This window comes from Delphinapterus leucas, chromosome 10 (genome assembly GCF_059928025.1).
Source record: "Delphinapterus leucas isolate spDelLeu-1000000601 "Yukka" chromosome 10, BTC_Dleu_Yukka2, whole genome shotgun sequence".
Taxonomy (NCBI): domain Eukaryota; kingdom Metazoa; phylum Chordata; class Mammalia; order Artiodactyla; family Monodontidae; genus Delphinapterus; species Delphinapterus leucas.
In genome coordinates this window covers 31268021-31291437 of record NC_143138.1, presented here as the reverse complement: position 1 = coordinate 31291437, position 23417 = coordinate 31268021, and the positions used below count along the sequence as shown (strand labels likewise).

General features: G+C 38.8%; 1 protein-coding gene across 6 annotated transcripts in view; it reads right to left on the bottom strand.

Moving 5' to 3' along the window:
- Nucleotides 1-23417, bottom strand: part of SUPT3H (SPT3 homolog, SAGA and STAGA complex component) — a 452287-nt gene that overhangs the window by 4676 nt on the left and 424194 nt on the right. For all 6 annotated transcript variants that reach the window (XR_016394600.1, XR_016394601.1, XR_016394602.1 and 3 more), the window contains one exon: nucleotides 1-23417. This exon is cut by the window's left edge. Coding sequence is in view for 3 of the 6 variants with exons in the window: in XM_089918656.1 (XP_089774782.1) it covers nucleotides 23376-23417 (42 nt within the window). In the remaining 3 variants the exon portion in view is untranslated.

Sequence of the window (23417 nt, the reverse complement as noted above, 5' to 3'; positions counted from 1 at the left end):
GCCTAATGAGACACTACCTAAAAAGAGGTAATGAAGTAAAATATAATGATTAGAAAATGTACTTACGTTAGTAACTATTTGAGGAGTGTCCTTTGTGAGTTCCAAGTAAACCACTGGCTTCCAGAGAAAGGGCTGAAAAATGGGCCAAGCTGGCCTCTAAAGAATCTTCCTGCTTGACATTGGAAGGATGGGAAATATGCCTCCACACATTTGGAAGATGGAGACATGGATGTTTCCTGAGTTCTCTACTTTTTGTCAGTAGTTGGAACTGATCAATGGATGATAAAGAACTATGGCTTTACAAACACAGCTCTTAAATGTAACATAACTTTCTGATCAGCCTTGGCTGGAACTTTTTAATCTCTAGAAGTACATCCACCAGTGAAAGTTTTCTTGGTTTTTGGGCAACAATATAGATGGAGATTAACCCTCTTCTTCCCACCAGGCTCTAAAAGTTATTTTGGCCAAAATGTTTAAGTCAGGGGTTTCGGATAGCTTAAATGAGCTTAAAGAGCTTAAATGAGTCATTAAGAATTTTACTGCTTAAAGTAGGCATATTTTTTCCTGGTAGACATAATGACATAACAGTAATAAAAATGTAATATTCAAGTAATTGCTGTAATGTAATTATAGTTTGGTCATAAAGTAAGATTAGAGGTCTGGGATGGCTGTTTGGTGGGTGTGTATTTCAGTGTCTGAATGTAGTCTTCGAGGTGCCTGTCCCGTCTCCCTGGAATGCTGGTGCAGTTCATCACGTAACCAGGTAGCCAGGAGCCCAGCTGAGCCAGCAATATCTAGGGGTTCTGTTTACCCCACCTGCCCTCTCTGGACACCAGCATCCTGCCTGCCACAGATACCTAACCACCACAGTAACTGGAAACAGTGTTTCTGGTCTTATACAGACAACAAAAGGAGAAGTAAAGAAGGTCAGAACCCTCCCTTAGGGGAGGCACCAGATGTAGTTCATTGGCCAACCTGGAAGGGCCACCTCTCTGCCCACCCAGTGCTGTAGCTCTCGGGCTCCCTCTAATCCAAGTGCGGGGGATGAGGGGGGCGGGTGGGTTCTGCTCCCTCATGTCTCTGCTGTGCTGCGTGGTTAGCCTGATCTGGCTTTTGGAGGGGAGAACAATTTCATTAGGTCTGAACAAAAAGAGTGGAATTAGGCGTTTACCCAAAGTGTATCTTATCAAAGGATCTGTCATCATTGGAGGTATTCTTTGAACTGTTATACATGAATTTCTGTCTGCATTTCTTATTTAATGGCGTGACCTCAAGAAAGACAAAATTCAAACAAAAGGAATGCTTAACATTTGTGATCCAAAACAATAAAAAATTTAATTAACAATATTTACAAGGAACCACCGAAAGAACATCAGATTTGTTGTTGTTGTTGTTACTAGTTTTCCTTTGTAACTAACAGGTAATTTGTGGGGAGATAATTTGAGACTATGTACATTTCTACTCCTTATCAGTCTTTCTCCCCCATTGAGGATCTTTTAATGCCATAACTCCAGCTATGTTTATTAGTTGGCATTCTATGGCAAAGAAGAGCTTTCACTTTCTCCCTTATTTATTTACTTATTTATATTGTATGAACTCAAAATTATTTATCTTATTCTATGCATGATAACCCATTACTATAATCAAATTTTCCCAGATTTAGCCAGTGGGAGCCTCTTCAAGCTCCCATTTTTGATATTTCCCTGTGGTTCTTTGAGCAACTCTTTATTTTCTGGTGAATTAGGAGGTTCCAGGCTAATTTTTCAAGGCCTCTTTCCCTGCCCCAGTCCTGGAATCAGCTGTTTTTCCAAGGAGCCTGAATATCAGTGGAGAATACTTAGAAACTAAGATCTGGGTACTAGATGCGAAAGAGTATCACTTTTTAAGTGTGCAAAATTTATTTCCAGTGTGATTGGTCAGTTTGGAAGAATTCAGGGTGTCTATAAAGAGCTGAGTATCCAGAGGTGAAGGCTGCCTTTGGATCCTGAAAGATCCTGGCAATTTAAAAGGAAGTCAGCCCCTCACCCCCAGTATTACAGATCTGTCACACAGGATGCCAATTCTAGTCTCAGCAAACTGATAAGATCCTTAGGCTTTTCTCCCTCTGAGCAAATACTGTTCTCTAAGCCTCTGATAGCTCTAGATGTCTCTTAACCCATGGTTCAGTCACAAATCAGCAATGTAGAATACTTCACAGACTCAACTTCTTGCCAATATCTGTGACTTTAAGTATCTGTGGTCTCTAAATGCCCTCTTATGGACATGAATCTCACACCTACAAAGGCCGGCCGTGAATACAGGTAGCTACCTGTGCACAAGTGCCTCATCATTCCTGCTTGCGTGTCACCTCAGTAAACAATGTGTAGAGTCTCATTCTGCACCTTGAGTCTGCAGTCCTGTTTTCCACAACGGTGACTGCTGAGCTGTGGCTTCAGGGAAGGTGGGAGGGCCAGAGGGTGGCAACAGTGGCCAAGAGCAACGGTGGGCGTACAGGATTTCCTCTTCTTCAACTCCGTTGAGCAAAGTTGAAGGAGGGCAAAGCGTGGGATTTGACTGATCCTGGAGAGCTGTTGGCTTTTACTTGGCATCTACACTCTTAGGGCTTGAAAAATGTTATTTTCACCCTAAACTTCTATTTCATTAATCCTGTGTTAAGAGTGGTCTAGCCCTGTTAGTTGGGTAGGCTGCTTCTGTTCCAATTAGCATATATTTCCATAAGTGTTGAGTGGAGAAGGGGATGGAAGAGGCAGAATTTCTAAACTATTGACCTTGGAGGGACTTGTACGAAGGTGTGTCTGACATGAGTGTAATACAACTGAAAAGTGTAATACAACCGGAAAAGCTCCAGTAAATGGTAAGCTACGGTTGGCGCTGACGATTTACGCTAAGCAGAATAAACTATGTTGGGAACATAAAATATTTCTAAGCTTACAGTCTATTCACTCAATACACATAACATTCAATCTTCCTCCTTAAAAAATAGATATTTAGAGCACTGAGAATCTCCAGAGGAAATCAGGTTATTTACTATCTTTGTGTTCGCCCATGTCACACATTCCAAGTTTAAGAGTTGGAAGTGCTTTGATATTCTCAAATGAAAGGTACTGTGTGATGTCCCCATTTAAATGTAAATCCTACTATTGTATGATCCCTGCCATTACATTAAGTGACTTTCCTTTCCACTGACAATTTGAAGGGGGAATGTCAGAACAAGTCTTCAGTAGCCAAACTGTTTCATTGTTCAAGTACTGACAGGCCAGTTGCCTAACCAGAAAATGCAGAATTAAACCAAGGAAGCTTATTTTGAGAGCAGGTCTGTGGCAATCTACCATATGTAGGACCAGGAGGTAAACAGGAAGTACTGAGTTGGCTTGGTCTACTCCTACAGGCAACAGATAGAAATAAAATCAGTGTTTACCAAATGGGAAAGCACAAAGCTGGTACAGAGAGAAATGCTATTTTCATGCTTCTAAAAAGGCATTACAAATAACACAAAGTTTCAAACCTATAATTAAAAACTATTTTTAAAAAGCTTTGATTAGGTTACCTTCAAAAATAGACATTGTAGGCCGAAATAAATTTCTTAAAGGTCAACTTTCACCTATGCTGGTTTCCCCTAATCCATTCTCTCTAATGCCCTCTTAAACAACAGACTTCAAGAGTAAAAAGAGTGTCTCAGAATCACTGAGTAGAAGTTCAGTGCTCCCACTTAACAGATGGGTAATCCAAGGCCCCAAAGTTAAAGCAATTTATAAAATGTCACACAGCCAAGTAGGGGCAGGGGGAATTTAGGATCTGAGTTATTCATGAGGCAAAAGTTATGGATAGACTGAACTTCTTAGTGCCAGACACAAGGACACAACCCTTTTGGTAAAGGGGCTAAATGCATTGTTGGTGTAGTTTTGACCAGAAGCCAAAAGAGAGGTTCCATGCATTCAAACTGAATAGACCCCCCACCTTTAGAAAGGACAAGACCCTTTCCTCTTTTGTTGTCAAAAGCCTCAACTGAAAAATGAGGTGATTCTGCAGTTCTAATATTGTGAATCTGAGAAAAGAAAGAACTGAAAAAGGTGATATGATCTAGGGAAGTAGAGAATAAACAAATGGAAATGGAGATAGATTTTTTTTGGGTGAGAGTAATTCATAATATTTAGAAACCTAGTTGGGTTGTTTGAGGTCAATTAAACTTTAGTAACCCAGTTTTCGGACCAACATCAGCACTCAACCCAGGAATAGCCCAAGAGAGGAATGGGCAAAGTACAAGATTAGGCAATTCAAAAAAGAACGGCGACACATGGCCATAAACACATTCAAAATATTCAACCTCAATGGTATTCAAAAATGCAAATAAATGCAGTGGTCAGACCTTCCCCTTCTTTAAACTGGAAAAGATTAAAAAAGGTAATGATACCTAGTGTTGGTGAAGGCACAGGGAAACTGACTTTCAAACATTGTTAATGAGAATGAAAACTGGAAAAACCCAACTGGAGGGCCATCTGGATAAGTCTTAAGCTTTTAAAATGAGGCATACCTTCCATGGAGCAATTCCAATTCTGAGAATTTGCCTTAAAGAAGATAAAAAGAGATTTCCACAACCAGTTTAGTGGATTACAACCGGGCACAAATTCTTTGCTGCTCTTCTTACCAAGAGATAGAGCCTATTTCCCTTCCCCTCTAACCTGGACTGGGTTTGTGACCAGCTTTGACTGCAAAATATAGAAGTGATGCTGTGGAACTTCAGAGCCACACCTGAAGAAGAATCACAGTTTTCATTTCATCCCTCTTGGAAGACGACTGCCTTTTTTTTTTTTTTTTTAATTGAAGTATAGTTGATTAACAATATTGTGTTAGTTTCAGGTGTTCAGCAAAGTGATCCAGTTATATATATATTTATTAATATATTTCAGATTATTTTCCATTATAGGTTATTATAAGATATTGAATATAATTCCCTGTGCTATACAGAAAATCCTTGTTGCTTATCTATTTTATGTATAGTAGTTTGTATCTGTTAATCCCAAACTCCTAATTTATCCATCCCCTCCCTCCCTTTCATTTTGGTAACCATAAGTTCGTTTTCTATGTCTTTGAGTTTGTTTTGTAAGTAAGTTCATGTGTATTGTTTTTTAGGTTCCACATATAAGTGATATCATATGATATTTGTCTTTCTCTGTCTGACTTACTTCGCTTAGTGTGTTAATCTCTAGGTCCATCCATGTTGCTTGGAAGGACTCATGTTTTAAAAATGTACATTTCTGGTCTCTCCCAACTACTGGATGTGAATCTCTGAGGGATGAGCCTAGAGACACACACACACACACACACACACACACACACACACACACTTCACCATGTGCTTTATAAATGATCGTGGTCATAAAAGTGTGAGAGCCGTGGTGCAGGGGGAACACCACCAGCATCACACCTGACCAGCTGGGCATTTGCACAAATGCCTAGAACATTCTTGCCCTGAAGTTAGTGCTTCCTGGGCCACAGATGGAGTGCCTCTAGGGGCACTGAGGACCCCTCCTCACACGGGAGGACACTGGGAGTAGGAGAAGCCATGCCTACACCCTCTTAGTACGATATTCTTTAGGTCCATCCATGTTGCTGCAGATGGCAATATTTCATTCTTTTTTATGGATGACTAGTGTTCCATTTTATGTGTATACCGCATCTTCTTAAACCAAGCATCTGTTGATAGGCACATTATCTTTTCAAATTAGTGCTTTCATTTTTTCCAGATATATACCCAGGGGTGGAATTGCTGGATCAGATGGCAACTATTTTCAGTTTTTTAAGGAACCTCCATACTGTTCTCCATAGTGGCTGCACCAATTTACAGCCCCACCTGCAGAGCAGGAGGGTTCCCTTTCCCCACACCCTCTCCAGCACTGATTATTTGTAGGCTTTTTGATGATGGCCATTCTGACCAGTATGAGGTAATACCTCATTGTGGTTTTGATTTGTATCTCTCTGATAATTAGCGATATTGAACATCTTTTCTTTTTCTTTTGCGGTACGCGGGCCTCTCACTGTTGTGGCCTCTCCCGTTGCGGAGCACAGGCTCCGGACGCACAGGCTCAGCGGCCATGGCTCACGGGCCCAGCCGCTCCGCGGCATGTGGGATCCTCCCGGACCGGGGCATGAACCCGTGTCCCCTGCATCGGCAGGCGGACTCTCAACCACTGCGCCACCAGGGAAGCCCTGAACATCTTTTCATGTGCCTGTTGGCCATCTGTGTGAAGCCAGTTGTCTTTTAAATTCAACTACCCTGAAACTATCATGTGTGAGGAAGCCAAAGGTTGTCAGAAGCAAAAGGAGAGATCATGGGGAGCTCTGAGGCTCCAAATCTCCAAATGGATGAGCAAAGCCTTTTTGATCCTTCTGGTCCAGCTCAGCTGCCCGCTGAATGCAGCTGATAGCTACCAGATGATGCCATACGGAGCAGAACTACCTAGTCAAGACTTGCCTGAATCTCTGACTCCCCAGAATCGTGAGAAATGATAAATCATTGTTGTTTTAAGCCACTAAGTTTCGGGGGGATTTGTTATACAGCAAAATATAACTGAAACAGAAAGAGGCAGGCTCACCCCATCAAGCAAGGAACCATACCAGCTGAGGTGTTTATTGAGGGCTAAGGGAGTATGAACTGCCTAGTGGAAGAAGGAAGTTATAAGCTCTAGCTATGACCACTGGACCTGTTACAGAAATGATGACAGGAGTGGTTATGAGTATCTCTTCCTTACTTTAATGTGAATACAGCGTATTTGTTTGGGTATTAAACAATTCTTTATTATTTCCCCCTCTCCCTTTCCCCTATTATCAGGTATTAATAGTGGTTAGCTATATATCTCAGTATTTAAGTTGCAGGATATCAACTCATAGAAAAGGACAAACATCACCCCAAATGGATGTGTCATATTGGACTATATCCTTTTTTAAAAAAATAAACTTTTAATTTTAGAATAGTTTTATATTTATTAAAAGAATTACACAGATAATACAAAGTTCCTATATACCCCACACCCAGTTTCTCCTATTATTAATATTTGACATTAGTATGGTATATTTGTTACAATTAATGAACCAATTTTGATATGTTATCGTTCACTAAAGCCCATACTTATATTCAGATTTCCTTAGTTTTTACCTAATGTCCTTTTTCTGTTCCAGAATCACACCTAGGACCACATTACATTTACTTATGACATGTCTCCTTAGGTTCCTCTTGGCTGTGATAGTTTCTCAGACTTTCCTTGTTTTTGATGACTTTGACTGTTTTGAGTACAGTCAGGTGTTTTGTAGAATATCCCTCAACTGAGATTTGTTCGATGCTTTTCTCATGATTAGACTGAGTTTATAGATTTTCAGGAGGAAGACCACAAAGGTATTCATATCCTCTTTGGAGGAGAGGGTTAGCATGCGTCATGCTAGGGGGAAGCATTTTGCTATTGTCTTTATTTGGAGGATTTAATAGTACGGTTAAAAGTGTATGGTGTAGGGCTTCCCTGGTGGCGCAGTGGTTGAGAGTCTGCCTGCCGATGCAGGGGACACGGGTTCGTGACCCGGTCCGGGAGGATCCCACGTGCCACGGAGCAGCTGGGCCCGTGAGCCATGGCCGCTGAGCCTGCGCGTCTGGAGCCTGTGCTCCGCAACGGGAGAGGCCACAACAGTGAGAGGCCCGCGTACCGCAAAAAAGAAAGAAAGAAAGAAAAAAAAGCGTATGGTGTATGGATACCAAGTTGACAAAGGGTAGACTATTTGGTACTGTGTCAACTTGGTGAAACTGAAACTACATTTCCAGAATTCCCTTCCCTATATGGTTCTGAGTAGAGTTGGCCAAAAGAGAAGTTTATGCAAGATTTGGAAGATGGCAGTGAAGCAGTTATTAACCTTTGAAGTTCACTGTGGTTAGATGCAGTTACTGCCACAGAAGTGCTGGTGGTTCTAGCTTATCCTCCCCCTTTCCTCCACTCTCCATCCAGCTCTTCCTCCTGACTGAGGATCCTATTTCCCAACAAAGGCTCCAAGCTCACTACCAGACACTTGGTGGTAGACCCACAGAGGGAGCAGCTCTACAGAAGCATGGCTTCCTACAGACCTTCCTGTGAGCTGTCACTTTGCAACTACTTTGTCAGGTGGTTGTGCTTTGCTTCCCAAATTGATGGGTTGTGGACTTTTTCTCTGATCCTCCAACTTCCTTCCTAGGGTTTCACTTTCCCAAATCCTCCCACAGCTCTGGAAGATCTGATCCCTATAATAAAACCTTTATCCCATAAGCACAGTGGTTCTGACTCTGACTGTACTCTGACTGATACATCGAGACTAATCGTTGACCTGAGAACAATTAGAAAAGCTGGACAAAATGCAAAACAATTGTGTAATAGTTTTCTATGCTGCTGTTACAAATTACCACACATTTAGCGGCTTAAACACAAATGCATCACCTTACAGTTCTATAGGTCAGAAGTCTGATATGGGTCTCGTGGACTAAAATCAAGGTGTTGGTAGGTATGTTACTTTCTGGAGGTTGTAGGAGAGAACCACTTCCTGCTCAGATTGTCGGGAGTTTTCAGTTCTTGGCTGTAGGACCAAAGTCCCGGTTTGCTTACTGGCTACAAGAGCCATTTTAGAGCCCACCACATTCACTGGCTCATGACACCCTTACTCCATCTTCAAAGCCAGCAGTGTCAAGTCCTTCTGATGTCACACTATCTTCCCCACTTTTCTGCCTCCCTCTTCTGTTTTTAAGAGCTCATGTGATTAGATTGGGCCTACCTGGATCACCTAGGATAATCTCCCTTGATTATCAGTTGATCAGCAACCTTAATTCCAGTCCTGCAACTTTAATTCCCTTTTGTTATGTGACATCTTCACAGGTTCTAGGGATGTGAATGTGGACATCTTTGGTAAGCACACTTTATTTGAGGCATCAGTAAAAAGCCAAGGCAGTCAGGGTTTGAGGCACTAGAAATTGAAGAAGAGGAAAGTTCATTTTTTCCTTCAGGGAATTTGCCAATTAAATGTGAGAGTAAGAGAAGCTGCATGGGGAGCAGTGGTCTAGGGCTTGCAGCAGTCTCACCGGGCTGGAGAGGCAGAGGTTGGAGCTTGGGGCTGAGGTACAGAGGTAATGAGGGACCACAATCTCAGACAGGAGGTAACTGCGGAGAAGTGAGCCTATAATCCTACATGAAATTTCTCCTTGAAATATACGTCAACTCCAAAGCTGCACATGTATGGGGTAAGAGTAGAGGCTGGGAGGCGAATGAGGTGAGCAGAAATTTCATCCATCTTATGGGTCAGGGGCTGGATTTCAGTGCTCACCAAGGTTGAAGGGTCTGGAAAACACCACAGGCTCTCAGCTGAGACCCTAGGTATACCTTCTATGAATACAGGCAAAGTAGAAAAAGATCAACCTTGATCTGACTACATCCCTGTCCGCTTGCCAGAAAATTAAATCCTCTCTGGAAGAAATCATCATCCAGAGCTTCTACATTTTTTCACATACAAGGTCTGGTATTCAGCAGAAAAAATCCTAGGCATAGTGGGATACAGAACAAAGTGATTGAAAACTAAGAGGAAAAAATCCCAGAGTACAAAAGCAGGTCTATAAGCAACCCAGACACTGGGGTAATCAGAAAGGGACTTTAAAATAACATTTTAAAAAAAGAATCAAATGGGGACTTCCCTGGTGGCCTGTGCTCCACTGGAGAAGCCACCTCAATGAGAAGGCCGTGTGCCGCAACGAGAAGAGTAGCCCCAGCTTGCCACAACTAGAGAAAGCCCGTGTGCAGCAACGAAGACCCAACGTAGCTAAAATAAATAAATAAATTAAAAAAAAAAAAGAATCAAATGGTGATTGCATAACTGAAAAAAAAACCAAACCCTGAAATTAAGAGTTCACTAGATGGGCTTAATAGAATTTTGGATGCAGCAAAAGAGAAGATTAATAAAGATGGGTCAGTCAGTAGAAAATATCCAGATTAATAAAGAAGAGAGAAAAAGAGATGGGAAATTTCAAAAAGAGCATAGGAGACATCTTGCACATGGTGAAAAGTCTGACATACATGTAATTAAAATCCTAGAAGAATATTTGAAGAATAGTGGCTGAGAATGTTAAAAAAAATTGATGAAAGACATCGAGCCTCAGATTCAAGAAATTCTATAAACTCCAAAAAAGATAAATCAGATATATCTGAAGGAAACGAAAATGCTAATTCAAAGAAATAATGCATCCCAATGATCATTTTGTAATGTAAATAAATATCAAATAACTATGTTGTATACCTGAAACTAATATAATGTTGTAAGTCATTTATAATTAAATAAAAAAATCAATCAATGCAATGTACCACCAAAAAAAGAGAAACTATATTATCATCTCCGAGGATGCAGAAAAACCATTTGATAAAATTCAACATCCATTCATTATAAAAACACTCAGCAAACTAAGAATAGAAAGGAACTTCCCTGGTGGCACAGTGGTTAAGAATCTGCTTGCCAGTGCAGGGGACACAGGTTTGAGCCCTGGTCTGGGAAGATCCCACATGCCGTGGAGCAACTAAGCCTGTGCACCACAACTACTAAGCCTGCGCTCTAGAGCCTGTGAGCCACCACTACTGAAGCTCACGTGCCACAACTACTGAAGCCTGCATGCCTAGAGCCCATGCCCCGCAACGAGAAGCCAGTGCAATGAGAAGCCTGCGCACCACAACGAAGAGTAGCTCCCGCTTGCACAACTAGAAAAAGCCTGTGTGCGGCAATGAAGACCCAACGCAGCCAAAAATAAATAAATAAGTAAACTTATTAAAAAAAAAAAGAAAGGAACTTCCCTCAATATGATAAAGAGCATCTAAGAAAATCTTGCAGCTAATTTAATGATGAAAGACTGAATGTTTTCCCCATAAATTCAGGAAAAAGGCAAGGATGTCTGTTTTCACCATGACTGCTCAATAGTGTACTGGAGATGCTAGTCACTGCAATAAGGCAAGAAGAAGAAATAAGAAGTATACAGATTAGAAAGAAAGAAGAAAAAACTGTCTTTATTTGCAAATAACAATCATCTATGTAGAAAATTCCAAAGAATACACAAAAAGAAAACAAAACAAAAATCCCTGAGAACTATTATAGCTAGTAAGTGAGATCAGCAAGGTTACAGGCAAAAAGGTTCATATACAAATATTGATTTTATTTCTATATATTAGCAATGAACCAGAAATTGAAGTATCTATGGATAAATCTAATAAAATATGTACTGGATTTACATTCTGAAAACTATAAAACATTGATGAAGGAAATCAGAAAAGACCTAAGTAAATGAAAAGCTATTCCACATTCATTGATTAGAAGGTCTAAAACAGTTAAGGTATCAATTCTCCCTAAATTGAGCTATAGATTCAAAGCAATTCCAGTCAAAATCCTAGCAAGTGTTTTGTAGAAATATGGAAAATCAAAGAACCTAGAATAAAAAAAGATTTTGAAAAGGAAAAGCTGAAGGATTCATAAGACCTGATTTTATGACTTAGTAATCAAGACAGTGAGGTGCTGTCTAAGGATGAGCATATAAATCAATGGAACAAAACAGAATCCAAAATGGACCCACACATATATGGTCAATTGGTTTTAGACAAAGGTGTCAAGGTAATTCAATGAGGAAAGAATAATCTTCAAAAAAATGGTGTTGGAACAGACATCCATGTGCAGGGGAAGAAAAAAAAAGGGATCTTAAACCTTACTTTGCACCATATACAAAAGTAAACTCAAAATGAATCAAATACCTAAAAGTAAAACTTGAAATTTAAAGTATCAAGAAGAAAACATTGGAGAAAACCTTTGTGAGCTTGGGTTAGATCAAGATTTCTCAGATAAGACACAAAAAAGTATGATCCATAAAAGAATAAAAATTGATAAATCAAACTTCTTCAAAATTAAAACCTTCAGCTCTTCCAAAGACTCTTTAAGAAAAGTCAAGCCCCAGACTCAGAGAAAATATGTGAAAAACACATTTCTGTATCTAGAATACATGAAGAACTCTTATATTGTAATAAGAAGACAAACAACCGACTTCTTAAAATAGACAAAAGATTTGAACCAACAAAGAAAATATATGGATGGTAAACCAATACATGCAAGTGCTTAGCATCATTGGTCACCAGAGAAAAGCAAGTAAAGCCCCAGTGAGATACAACTATTTGCTTATCAGGATGGCTAAAATTAAAATAAGACAAAACAAACAACAGAATAGATCATACCAAATGCTGGCAAAGATACGGAGCAACTAGAAATCTCATATTTCTGATGGTAGTGCCAAATGGTACGGCACTTTGGGAAAACACTGTCTGTTTCTTATAAAATTAAATATTCACTTACCATATGACTCAGTGATCCCAATCCTAAGTGTTTACCCATTACCAATGAATACATAAATCTACACAAAGCTCTGTCCACCCATGTTCATAGAAGCTTTATTCTTAATAGCCAGAAACAATCGAAAGGTACACTTAATAATGAACAGATAAACTGTGGTGCATCCACACCAAGGAATATTACTCAGCAAGAAAAGGAAATGAACTACTGATACACACAACCACATGGATGAATCTCAAAAGCATTACACTCAGTGAAAGAAGGCACAAAAACTTTACATCTAAATTTATATAGAATTATTCCATTTTATGTGATATTCTGGAAAAGGTAAAGTTACAGAGACAGAAATCAGACCAGTGGTTGCCAGGGGTTAGTGATCAGTGGCAGATCAATTACAAAGGAACATGAGAGAACTTTCTGGCATTCATGTATCTTGATTATGGTGGCAGTTACACAACTGTGCTTATTTGTTAGAAGTCACTGAATTGAACCACACATCTAAAAAGGGGTTATTACTATATGTAAACTATACCACATTGAGCTAATTTTTTAAAAAGAAATAAATATATGTGCTGTGGCTAAAAAAAAACGACTGCAACGTAAGAGGTAATAAATAAATGCACTTAAAAAACTGCTAACCCAGGAATTCCCTGGTGGTCCAGTGGTTAGGACTCGGCTCTTTCACGGTTGGGGCCTAGGTTTGATCTCTGGTTGGGGAGCTAAGATCCTGCAAGCCACGTGGCGGGGCCAAAAAAAATTGCTAACTTGGAGTTGTGCAAAAAATTTAATAAGTAGTGAAATATATCAAAAACTTTGAAATAATGTGAATGAAAAACCAAGTACATCATAATAACTCTTGCTTGTGGTGGCCAAATTTCTTATTCTGTTGAAGATGTATTGTGAATTTGGAAGTACTAAAATGTAAAAAAAGAGTTATGTTGAAGAACACAGTTGAAGAAATTCAGAGGACTTTGGAAAGTCAAGGGAAAGCAAGTAGTTGAGGCATGGAGTCAGACAACAAGCCAGGACAGAAGTGAGAAGAAACAGTTAAAGTCTGGAGAAGAACCAGAGAACAATGATATGGGTATAAATGTTGCCAGAATTTGCAGAAATAAGGACTGATCAATCATTCATTTATGTTGGAAAATACTGACGGAGCATGCGCTAGTGTCAGGCCCTGCTCTAAGTGCTGGGGACACAACAGTGGACAAAACAGACCATAATCCTGAATCTCAGACAGTCTATTCATTCTAGAGGAAGGAGATAATAAACAAAATAAATAAGTCTAAGAAATGGTACGGAAGTGTTAGTGATAAAAACGAAAACAAGGAAGCAGGATATTGTATGTAAGGCAGAGGCTGGGGCATCAATATTTAAAAGGGGGGTTAGAGAAGGCCTTATTGAAGAACAGGTACTTGAGAAAAGAATTGATGCAGGTGAGGGAGCCACGAGGAGAGCTTTTAAAGGTGGGTGCTTTTAAAACTGAGTTCTCATGGTGTGCTCAGCTAACATCTGTCCACTTTGCTGAGACCCATTTAGCTTCCATAATAACGATATAAAAAGGTACCACTTAATGTGATAACTGGTTATGTCAATTTATAAAAATGATTTACAGAATAAATATAATCTTCATTTCAACCAAACAAGAAATATTAGAAATCCAACTGGAAGAAAACTACGCACTTCAATTTATTTTCAACCACTACTAACTCTCCTCTCTCAAACCTGCCCCTCTTTCAATTTTCATTATCCACGACTCCGAAAAAGCTGAATGGAATAGTTTAATAAGTTTTTGAGTATTAGCTAGGAAAGGGGGTTAGAAAAAAACAGGAGGAAATAGCCTATCCATACGAAAATAATAATCACATAATATTTATTGTCTGGGATTGAAATGTTTCAAATATGCAAAGCAATAAAATGTCAGGAAAAGCAAAACTTCCTAATGTTAAAAAGATCATAAATTTTCCCCAAAATAAGACATATGAAAAAAGTTCGGGTGATACTTAATGTCAACAGATAAAAAAATACCCTTAAATTTAAGCTAAAGAAGCTTAAAACCTTCAGAGGGCACAACTTACTCACCACTGAAGGGCTGCGGAGACAATGGCAGTTACTGTAAAAGCACAGAAGACATTAGGTATCTCTTTTTTTTTGAGCTTGAGAATCACTTTTTAACCTTAACAAATTCCCTGACTCATGCATTCTATAACTTGTACTTTTGCTACCTCTTGAATGAAAAAAAAAAAAGTAATGTCAAAAAGCTACAAGGATTTCAGTGTCATTTTTAAATAAATTTATGTTTGTATTTTATAAATTACAATGGCACGTATGTAAATATTTAGGGTGGCACCCATACGGGCAAAACACGTAACATATTTAATCTATAGATGATTTAATGTAGGTGGCTTCTTGAGCCCTTTTATGGAACTCTACGGTTCCCCCTAGGTCCCTGCTTCACTGTTCGGGAACTGTCAACACCATGTTGATTGTTTGGCTTTCATAGGTGCTAAGAAAATTTTTTTTGAATGAATGAACAGAGATAAAGAAAGCAGACGTTTTAGCTGCAAGCTACTGTTGGGTGAAAAACTGTTGCTTCCGGTTCACAAAATCTCATTATTTTCAGTCTAAATAGATCTTCATATTTGTTCTAAGTTCAGTGAACATGTTATTTCCATTACCTTTAGGGAAATCCCATCCTAAAATAGCTTGTTGTCTTTAAAGTAAACTAGTGGGAGGTCTAGCAGGTTTTCAAAGATGCTGCTATAAACAAAAATGGAGTATGTCTCTAAGTCTTTTTCAAGTTTGTATAGATTCAAGTAGGACACAAAGGTTCTCAGGTCTTTAGTAGTGTACCAATGTGGCTAAGGTTACCTCCCTCCCTGAGGTCATTAACCCCTTCAAATAAGACTGTAGTCAGAGTGACCTACTCATAAAGGCCACAAGAAATCTGACTCATGGCCTGCTTTGAATTGCTTTCTCTGAGACACTGTATTATTGCCTTTAAGAAAAAGGCTGTGATCATCTATAGTTCTTGAGATTTGCAGCCAAATAAGTCAAACAAGCATCAATGAGATTAAACAAAGACTTAACCAAAAAAAAAAAAAAAAACAGAAAGAAAGAAAAAGAAAGACTTTTGTGCTCATGTTTGTTAAACAACCAAAAAATTGAACACCTAACATGTGCATGTGGCGATTACAAAGAGGTACAGATTTAAGACTTGCCCTCAAGAAATTCTTAATTTCTTGAGGCAGGCTACAAAGCACACGGAGAGATGATTAGAGACAGAAAATAGGAAGTACAGAGACCAACAGGGGCATAAAAATTCAGAGGATGCAGAAGGCACTCTGCCCTGATAGGCAGGCAGGAAGCTTTATGGAAAAGAGCTAGAGAAGGAGAGCACCTTGAAAACCTAGGGAGGAAGAGGCAGATGGATTTTTCGTATGGTTCACAGAGACACATGACTCTGTATATTGCAGGGGAAAGGCACCCTAAGTGACCTTGCATGTCTCCATCTGGATCACGTAGGCAAGGTTCCACTTCACTCTGTGATCATCCGAGGGATGCAGCAAGACAGCCAGTCTTGGGAGGAGCTGCCACAAGGATCATTGCCTCCCTGGTTCTGGAGAGACACGGGATTTTCCACTTCGACCTCCTTTTAGGTATGGATGAAAGCTGGAAAACTGCTTGGCTGTGGTTTAGAGTTGGTGCCTCCATGACACAGCGACCCATCACTCTGGTCTTCTGTCATCTGGACCCTAGATTTGGTATACTCCTTCGGGATTAGGACCATGGAAAGTTGACACCATGCTGACCTTGCTTAGGCTGCCCTGTAAGTCACAAGCTTCCTGCACCATCTGGGCTCGCTGTTTCCTCCCAGGCCAAACCTATGGAAGTGTGGCTGGCCAATGTGCAGGAGCCACTGCTGCTTAGAGACTGCTCGATGGATTGGCACATACAGGTCTGGAAGGAGTGATTAACTTTTCCCAAGTAAAGTGATTGGAAGAAGTAAATCAATGCCATTCAGAGGAGAAAGCTACAGGTACGTAGTACAACAGGCTGCAGTACTGCTAGTTGGCATCTTAACAAACAAAAATCAGAAAGCGACTTGTTCTGAGGCAGAACAGACCTAGGGTTGAATTAAAGAAGCTGCTAATCACTGATGAGGGAGGAAAACCATCATTTCTTTCTTTCTTTCTTTTTATTGGGGTATAGTTGTTTTACAATGTTGTGTTAGTTTCTACTGTACAGCAAAGTGAAGTAGAGTCCCCTGTGCTATACAGCAGGTTCTCATTAGTTATCTATTTCATACATATTAGTGGATATATGTCAATCCCAATCTTCCAATTTATCCCACCTCCCCTCCCCCCTTGGTGTCCATACGTTTGTCCTCTACATCTGTGTCTCTATTTCTGCCTTGCAAACTGGTTCATCTGTACCATTTTTCTACACGATACTTGTTTTTCTCTTTCTGACTTACTTCACTCTGTATGAAAGTCTCTAGGTCCATCCACGACTCTACAAATGACCCAGTTTCGTTCCTTTTTATGGCTGAGTAATATTCCATCGTATATATGTACCACATCTTCTTTATCCATTTGTCTGTCGATGGGCATTTAGGTTGCTTTCATGTCCTGGCTATTGTAAACAGTGCTGCAATGAACACTGGGGTGCATGTGTCTTTTTGAATTATGAAAACCATCATTTCTAATTCAAATTGTTTTCAGCAACTTTCTTTCCACTTTCTTCCTTTCTCTGTCCACCACTCCCACCAAGCACACACACATCCTGGGCTAGAAGAAACAATGACTATGTCACAACTAACAAGCAAACATCTAAAAGGGACATTTGTAGAAAGTCGCAAGGGGTTGCCATACGTACTTCTGTATCTGCCACTGCAAACACACGTACACAAGTTGGGGATTACTTTATAACATGAGATAAATACCTTGTATGAAAGCATAAAATAGTAGCCTATGTAATAAGAGCCTTCTGGAGAAATCTGGTCTCCACAAAGGAGAGGCTTTGTACACATGGATTTTTGAGGAAGTTTTTCTCATAAGTTGTACAGGGATTCTCAGTATGTGCATTGATCATATGTATTTATCTTAAGGTTTAAGATATTACAGAGGACTTGGCATCATTCTATATAATTATAGTCTATTATACATTACATGATATTCTATTATATACATAATACTTGGCCTTAGGGAAGGAATGTTAAGTTAAAATGAAATTTTCTTGTAATCAAGTTGTTTTAGTAGAGAAGTGCTTCTAGGTTCAGGGCAGCAATTCTCTTTAATATGTTATCAGAACTCTTTAGTACAATCTGTGCTGCACAACTGTGGTTAAGAGCACGAGCTCTGGGGTCAAAGTGCTGGGTACAAATGCTAGCGCCATCTTGGGCACTTCTGCATAAGGCAGTGAAGCTTCTGTTCTTAAATTTGCGTTCTGTCACCTCTGGGCAACAGGGAGAATGACCATGCATGTCTCATAGTGGGGTTGTGAGGATTTAATGAGATAGCCACACAAAGTGCTTAGTATAAAGGGTGGCACACGGTGTCCTACAATTATTATGTAAAACTTATTATTAAAATACTGATACAATAAATCATTTTTGATAGCAAGTAAATTGTTACTTAAACAGTTATAAGTTACAGTTATATTATATAAGTAATCCTCTTGTATAATATATAAGTATATTATATAAGTAATCCTCTTGCTTCTTGATTTTTCCTATACCTTTTTCTATTTTTATCTTCCTTTGAATAAAAGGGAAGAGTGAATGAGTGGTGGTGATGAGCAGAAAAGGGAACATGAATATAATACTGTATACAGAGTTACAGTGGTTTCCAACAATGAAATACTGTATCTGGGTTTCTCATGACTTTGTAGGAATTGATTGTTTTAAAATATGCTTCAATTGCCAAAATTCCCATGACTTATGACAGGCTGAATATTTGATATTTTCTTCCAGAAGACAAATGTAAGTCTCTTTCTTTGTTTCTTCTTCTTCTTCTTCTTTTTCTAAAGTGCTATAGTATCACTATCCTAGTCACGACACTAGAAACTTACTTTAAGAGATATGACTTTTTAATATTTGAGTTTTTAAAGGCATCTGGCCCTTATTTAACCATCACATTTACATCCAATTTCTGCAGGCATGGTTTTGCTGTTTAAGCTTGGCTTGATGCCCTCTGCAGAGAGCCTTTGCTTTAATGAACACAACCCCACTGAAACTGCTGGAGTCCCCTGGTCTGCCCCCCTTCCCTGCCCCCAACCAACTGTACAAGAAGAGCACAGAAAGTTTCACCTTGCATTTCAAATAAGAAGATAAAAGTAAGAAAATAAATCGAGGGAGAATCAGCTTTATGTGGCTGCCACTGCTATGACATATTCAACTTGATGCCCTTATATTATTTGCAGAAGTGTTTATGTACTATGAAATGTTCAGCCAGAGCATACAGGAGACTATAAAATATTTTATGAGATGTATACATGGTTGATGGTAGAATTTTAAATGCAACTTGGGAAGGTTCTATCTAAATTCCAGGAGGGCAGATGAGGAAATACTTTCTCTGTAGTGACTCAGTTTTACATAAGGGGTTATATGAACTGGAAAGAAATACCTGATTTGGGAACTATACAAAATTTTTTTCATAAAATTAAACTTTATAATTTATAGGCAAGTAAAATTGTTTTCTTTCAGACCAAGAATCACAAGTTATGTTTATTTGTCTTCTACGTGGTAAAAGCATTAAACGTGGATTGTTTATTATTTTATAGGAACAAAGAACATGCAGTAATAAATGAAGAATCCTCCCAGGATACAGGAAGTATATACACCATTAAAAAATATTTGTGCTTCTGATGGTTTTTAAATAACAACTCTTGGTTCTAAAACTGGAACATTATTTTTGAATCTCAACTATTGCAATACGTGAAGGCAGAAGGTTAATGACATATCCTCAAAATGGCATGTTTAGAAAATTGCATTTCCAAATTCAGGTGAAGGGAGAAATATATTTCTGTTTCCTTTATCTTCAAGTCTATAAGGCAGTGCCAATTTCCCATAAGAGAAGTTATTTATTTACTTATTTATTTTCAAATTCCATCTCCCAAACACAGGCCTACAGAAATAGAAACTATTTTGTGCATTCACATTTGATTTACAATTAAGCCTGACTTTTTGTTTATTCTTGTTTTGTTTATTTAAAATTTTAATTTTATATTGAAGTATAGTTGATTTACAGTGTTGTGTTAGTTTCAGGTGTACAGCAAAGTGATTTAGTTATACGTACACATATACCTATTCTCTTTCAGATTCTTTTCCCATATAGGTTATCACAGAGTATTGGGTAGAGTTCCCTGTGCTATGCAGTAGGTCCTCGTTGATTTTATATATAGTAATGTGTGTATGTTAATCCCATCCTCCTAATTTACCACCCCTCCCCCACCTTTCCCCTTTGGTAACCATAAGTTTGTTTTCCAAGCCTGCGAGTCTGTTCTGTTTTGTAAATAGGTCCATTTGTATCATTTTTTAGATTCCATATATAAGTGATATCATATAATATTGGTCTTTGACTTCACTTAGTGTGACAATCTCTAGGTCCATCCATGTTGCCTCAAATGGCATTATTTCATTGTTTTTTATGGCTGAGTAATAGTCCATATATTTTTATGTGGTATATAAGTACCACATCTTCTTTATCCATTCATGTATCGATGGACATTTAGGATGCTTCCATGTCTTGGCTATTATAAATAGTGCTGCAATGAACACTGGGGTTGCATGTATCTTTTTGAAGTATGGTTTTCTCCAGATATATGCCCTGGAGTGGGATTGCTGGATCATATGATAGCTCTACTTTTAATTTTTAAAATTTTTTTGATTTTTTGGTGGGATCTTAGCTCCCCGACCAAGGATCAAAACTGCACCCCCTGCATTGGCAGTGTGGAGTCTTAACCACTGGACCTCCAGGGAGGTCCCTACTTTTAGTTTTTTAAGGAACCTCCATACTGTTCTCCATAGTGGTTGTACCAATTTACATTCCCACCAACAATGTAGGAGGGTTCCCTTTTCTCCATACCCCCTCTAGCATTTGTTGTTCATAGACTTTTTGATGATGGCCATTCTGACCGGTGTGAGGTGATTGTAGTTTTGATTTGCATTTCTCTAACAATTATTGATGTTGAGCATATTTTCACTTGCTTTTTGCCCATCTGTATGTCTTCTTTGGAGAAATGTCTATTTAGATCTTCTGTCCATTTTTTGATTAGGTTATTTGGGTTTTTTTTTTTTATATTGAGCTGCAAGAGCTGTTTGTATATTTTGGAGATTAATCCCTTGTCGGTTGCTTTGTTTACAAACATTTTCTCCCATTCTGTGGGTTGTATTTCTGTTTTGTTTATGGTTTCCTTTGCCTTTCAAAAGCTTTTAAGTTTAGTTAGGTCCCATTTGTTTATTTTTGTTTTTATTTTCATTGTTCCAGCATCAACATCACAAAGTCATTGGGAAGATAAATGAACTACCAAAGGTAAGGTTCCTGACACAAAGTAGGTGCTCAAAGTATGTTAATTCCTCTCTCCCCTGCTTACAGACCTCTTTTTTAAAATTGATGTATAACTGGCATATAACACATTATTTAATTAACATCACAGTCCCTCTGAAGAAGGTTTTAATATAACGCTTATGCTTTAGGATGTGTCCATAATTAGAATCATTTAAAAAATAAATCTAGGTTATTGTCTAAGATAAACATGCCATAAAACCCTGACGTGTCTTGGTAATATCTAATGCAAACCCAGTATGGTGGAGTATAAGACTAGATAGACTGATAATTAGGGACCATGGTCTGGTCTCTGGTCTGTCACAGCATTGCTGAGTGACGTTGGTAAAGTCAGTTTCCCTCTCCAGGCCATCATTTTCCATCTGTAAAATGAGTGGTTGTTTCCAATGATCTTTAAGACCATCTTCCACTCTGACAGTTTATGATTCTACATAACAATTTAATCTTTAAAGAAATTTATTTAAGTCACATTTTCTGAAACTTTCCCTTTATAAATTTTTTTTCCCCCTATACTCACTGCTTAAGGAAATTTTATTTCACTTCAAATTTAGTGTTGTGGAAAGAGTCAGAAAAAGAACCTAAGTGTAGAAAAGAAAAAAAAAAGAATTACAAATATTAATATTGAGCCATTACGGGGACATCTAGGCTGGTTCGGGACAGACATAAATGACCTTGTTCTATTCTAAATTCAGCTCACTGGCTTATGATGAAAAGTGAAAGGTTATTATATGGACTTACTGGGCAAAACCAGATTTTATAAATAATTACCTGTCAGACTGTTCAAGATAGACAAACATACGCCAGACCAACAAAAACACAGACCTGTCATATTTCTGAGAGAAATGTACGTTGAGTCTTCCTTCTCTGGGACTATAAGGAGATCAGGTAGAATAAAATGAAGGGAAAAAAAATCTAAACCCGATATTTTCTGCCTTGTGCATACTTTAAAATGTATAATGTGGGAGAGGAGGAATTTCGATGTGAAAAACCGGCTCCTGAAAATTTTACACGTCCATAAGCCTGGCATAGAAACCAAATACAATAAATGCTGTCGTTTTACAAGTTAGGATGTTTACTGCAAGCTTGTAATTTTCCATGATTAGGGATGCCAAGAAAAATAAGAATGATGATAAAAAGAAAAGTTTAATCATACATTTCACCCAGCGCAGATGGAACATCAAAACCCTTTGGCAATTTTTTGATATTATATATCTGCATTTTTTCGTTCTTGACATGAAGATTTTTTCCAGAAGGACTAACATAGAACAGGTAAGTGATGGTTAACAAATGTGAATAATATGGCGCAATCACATTAACTGAGCCTCACTATGATTTGGTCACAGGAGGAAAATCTTGCATGCTTCTCATTTCTGTTTTTATTAATTCTTTACAAAGGCTATCTCAGTGTGTGTAGAAACCATGATAAAAGTAAAATTATACAAAACTCCTAAAGAATTAAAGAAACAACTTCCTTCTTTGCAATTCAAGTTCAATCAAGAACTGTATATAACTGCTATATTTTGGTTCGCTTCGTTACAGTTCCTCATTTACTGGAGAAAGTATAGATGCCAGAAGGATAACTCAGCTGCTACCAGCAAGAAACTGCCCAGCCCACATTTCAGTCTAGGTGTTAGTGCTTTGGAGGGAGAAAGAAGATCACTTGGCTCCCCATCCATTGATTCTAACCGCTTTGCTTCTAAATGGGTACAGCGTGTGTGTGAGGGCTGGGCCTGGGGATCGGAGGGACAGGGGAAGGAGAAAAATGAAGATGGGGAAGAGGGTCTACGAGGGGAAAAACACACGATAGGTAGATACTCAGGAAGTTGGGAGGAGGCCATGAAAATGACACATATACTAAACGTGGGGTGAAGGGAAGAGAAGATGGGAACAGACAGTTCATCAGGCCAATTAGGTCTTTGATTAGTGTGAGTTTATAAGATGGACATTTGTCTGTAAAATACATGTAGATCTAGACATCAAATGTCAGAAGGTAGAGTTGGTGGGACAGTCCAAGGGGAAAACTGACTGTTCTTTTAATTTTGTTTCCTTTGTCCTAAACCTGGATTACAAAATGCATCAAATAAAACATAGACTAAACACTGAGGAAAAAAAAAAGTCACTGCTTTTAAGTTATGTGAGCTGAGAGCAGTAAATCTATTCCAAATTAAAATCTCAAAACTGTGTGATGTGCATTCTTGTCCACTTACACACCATCCCAAACATCCTGCCATTAATTGGCTAAATGGCCCATCTAGTAAACAAGACTAAGCGTTGAGGGGGCTGGAAAAGGGCTGGAGTCAGCCAGTTGATAGTCACAACAAACCAACCCACTCCCAAGGATGCGGAGAAGGTAAACTTGTCTTTTATTTTGCCCAAGGAGGGGAGCAGAAATCACCTTAATATAACACTGCCTTTCCTGTTGTCTCAGTCACAGTGACATCAGCAGGCCAGAAAAGCCATCCCATTCCTGCGGTAGGCACT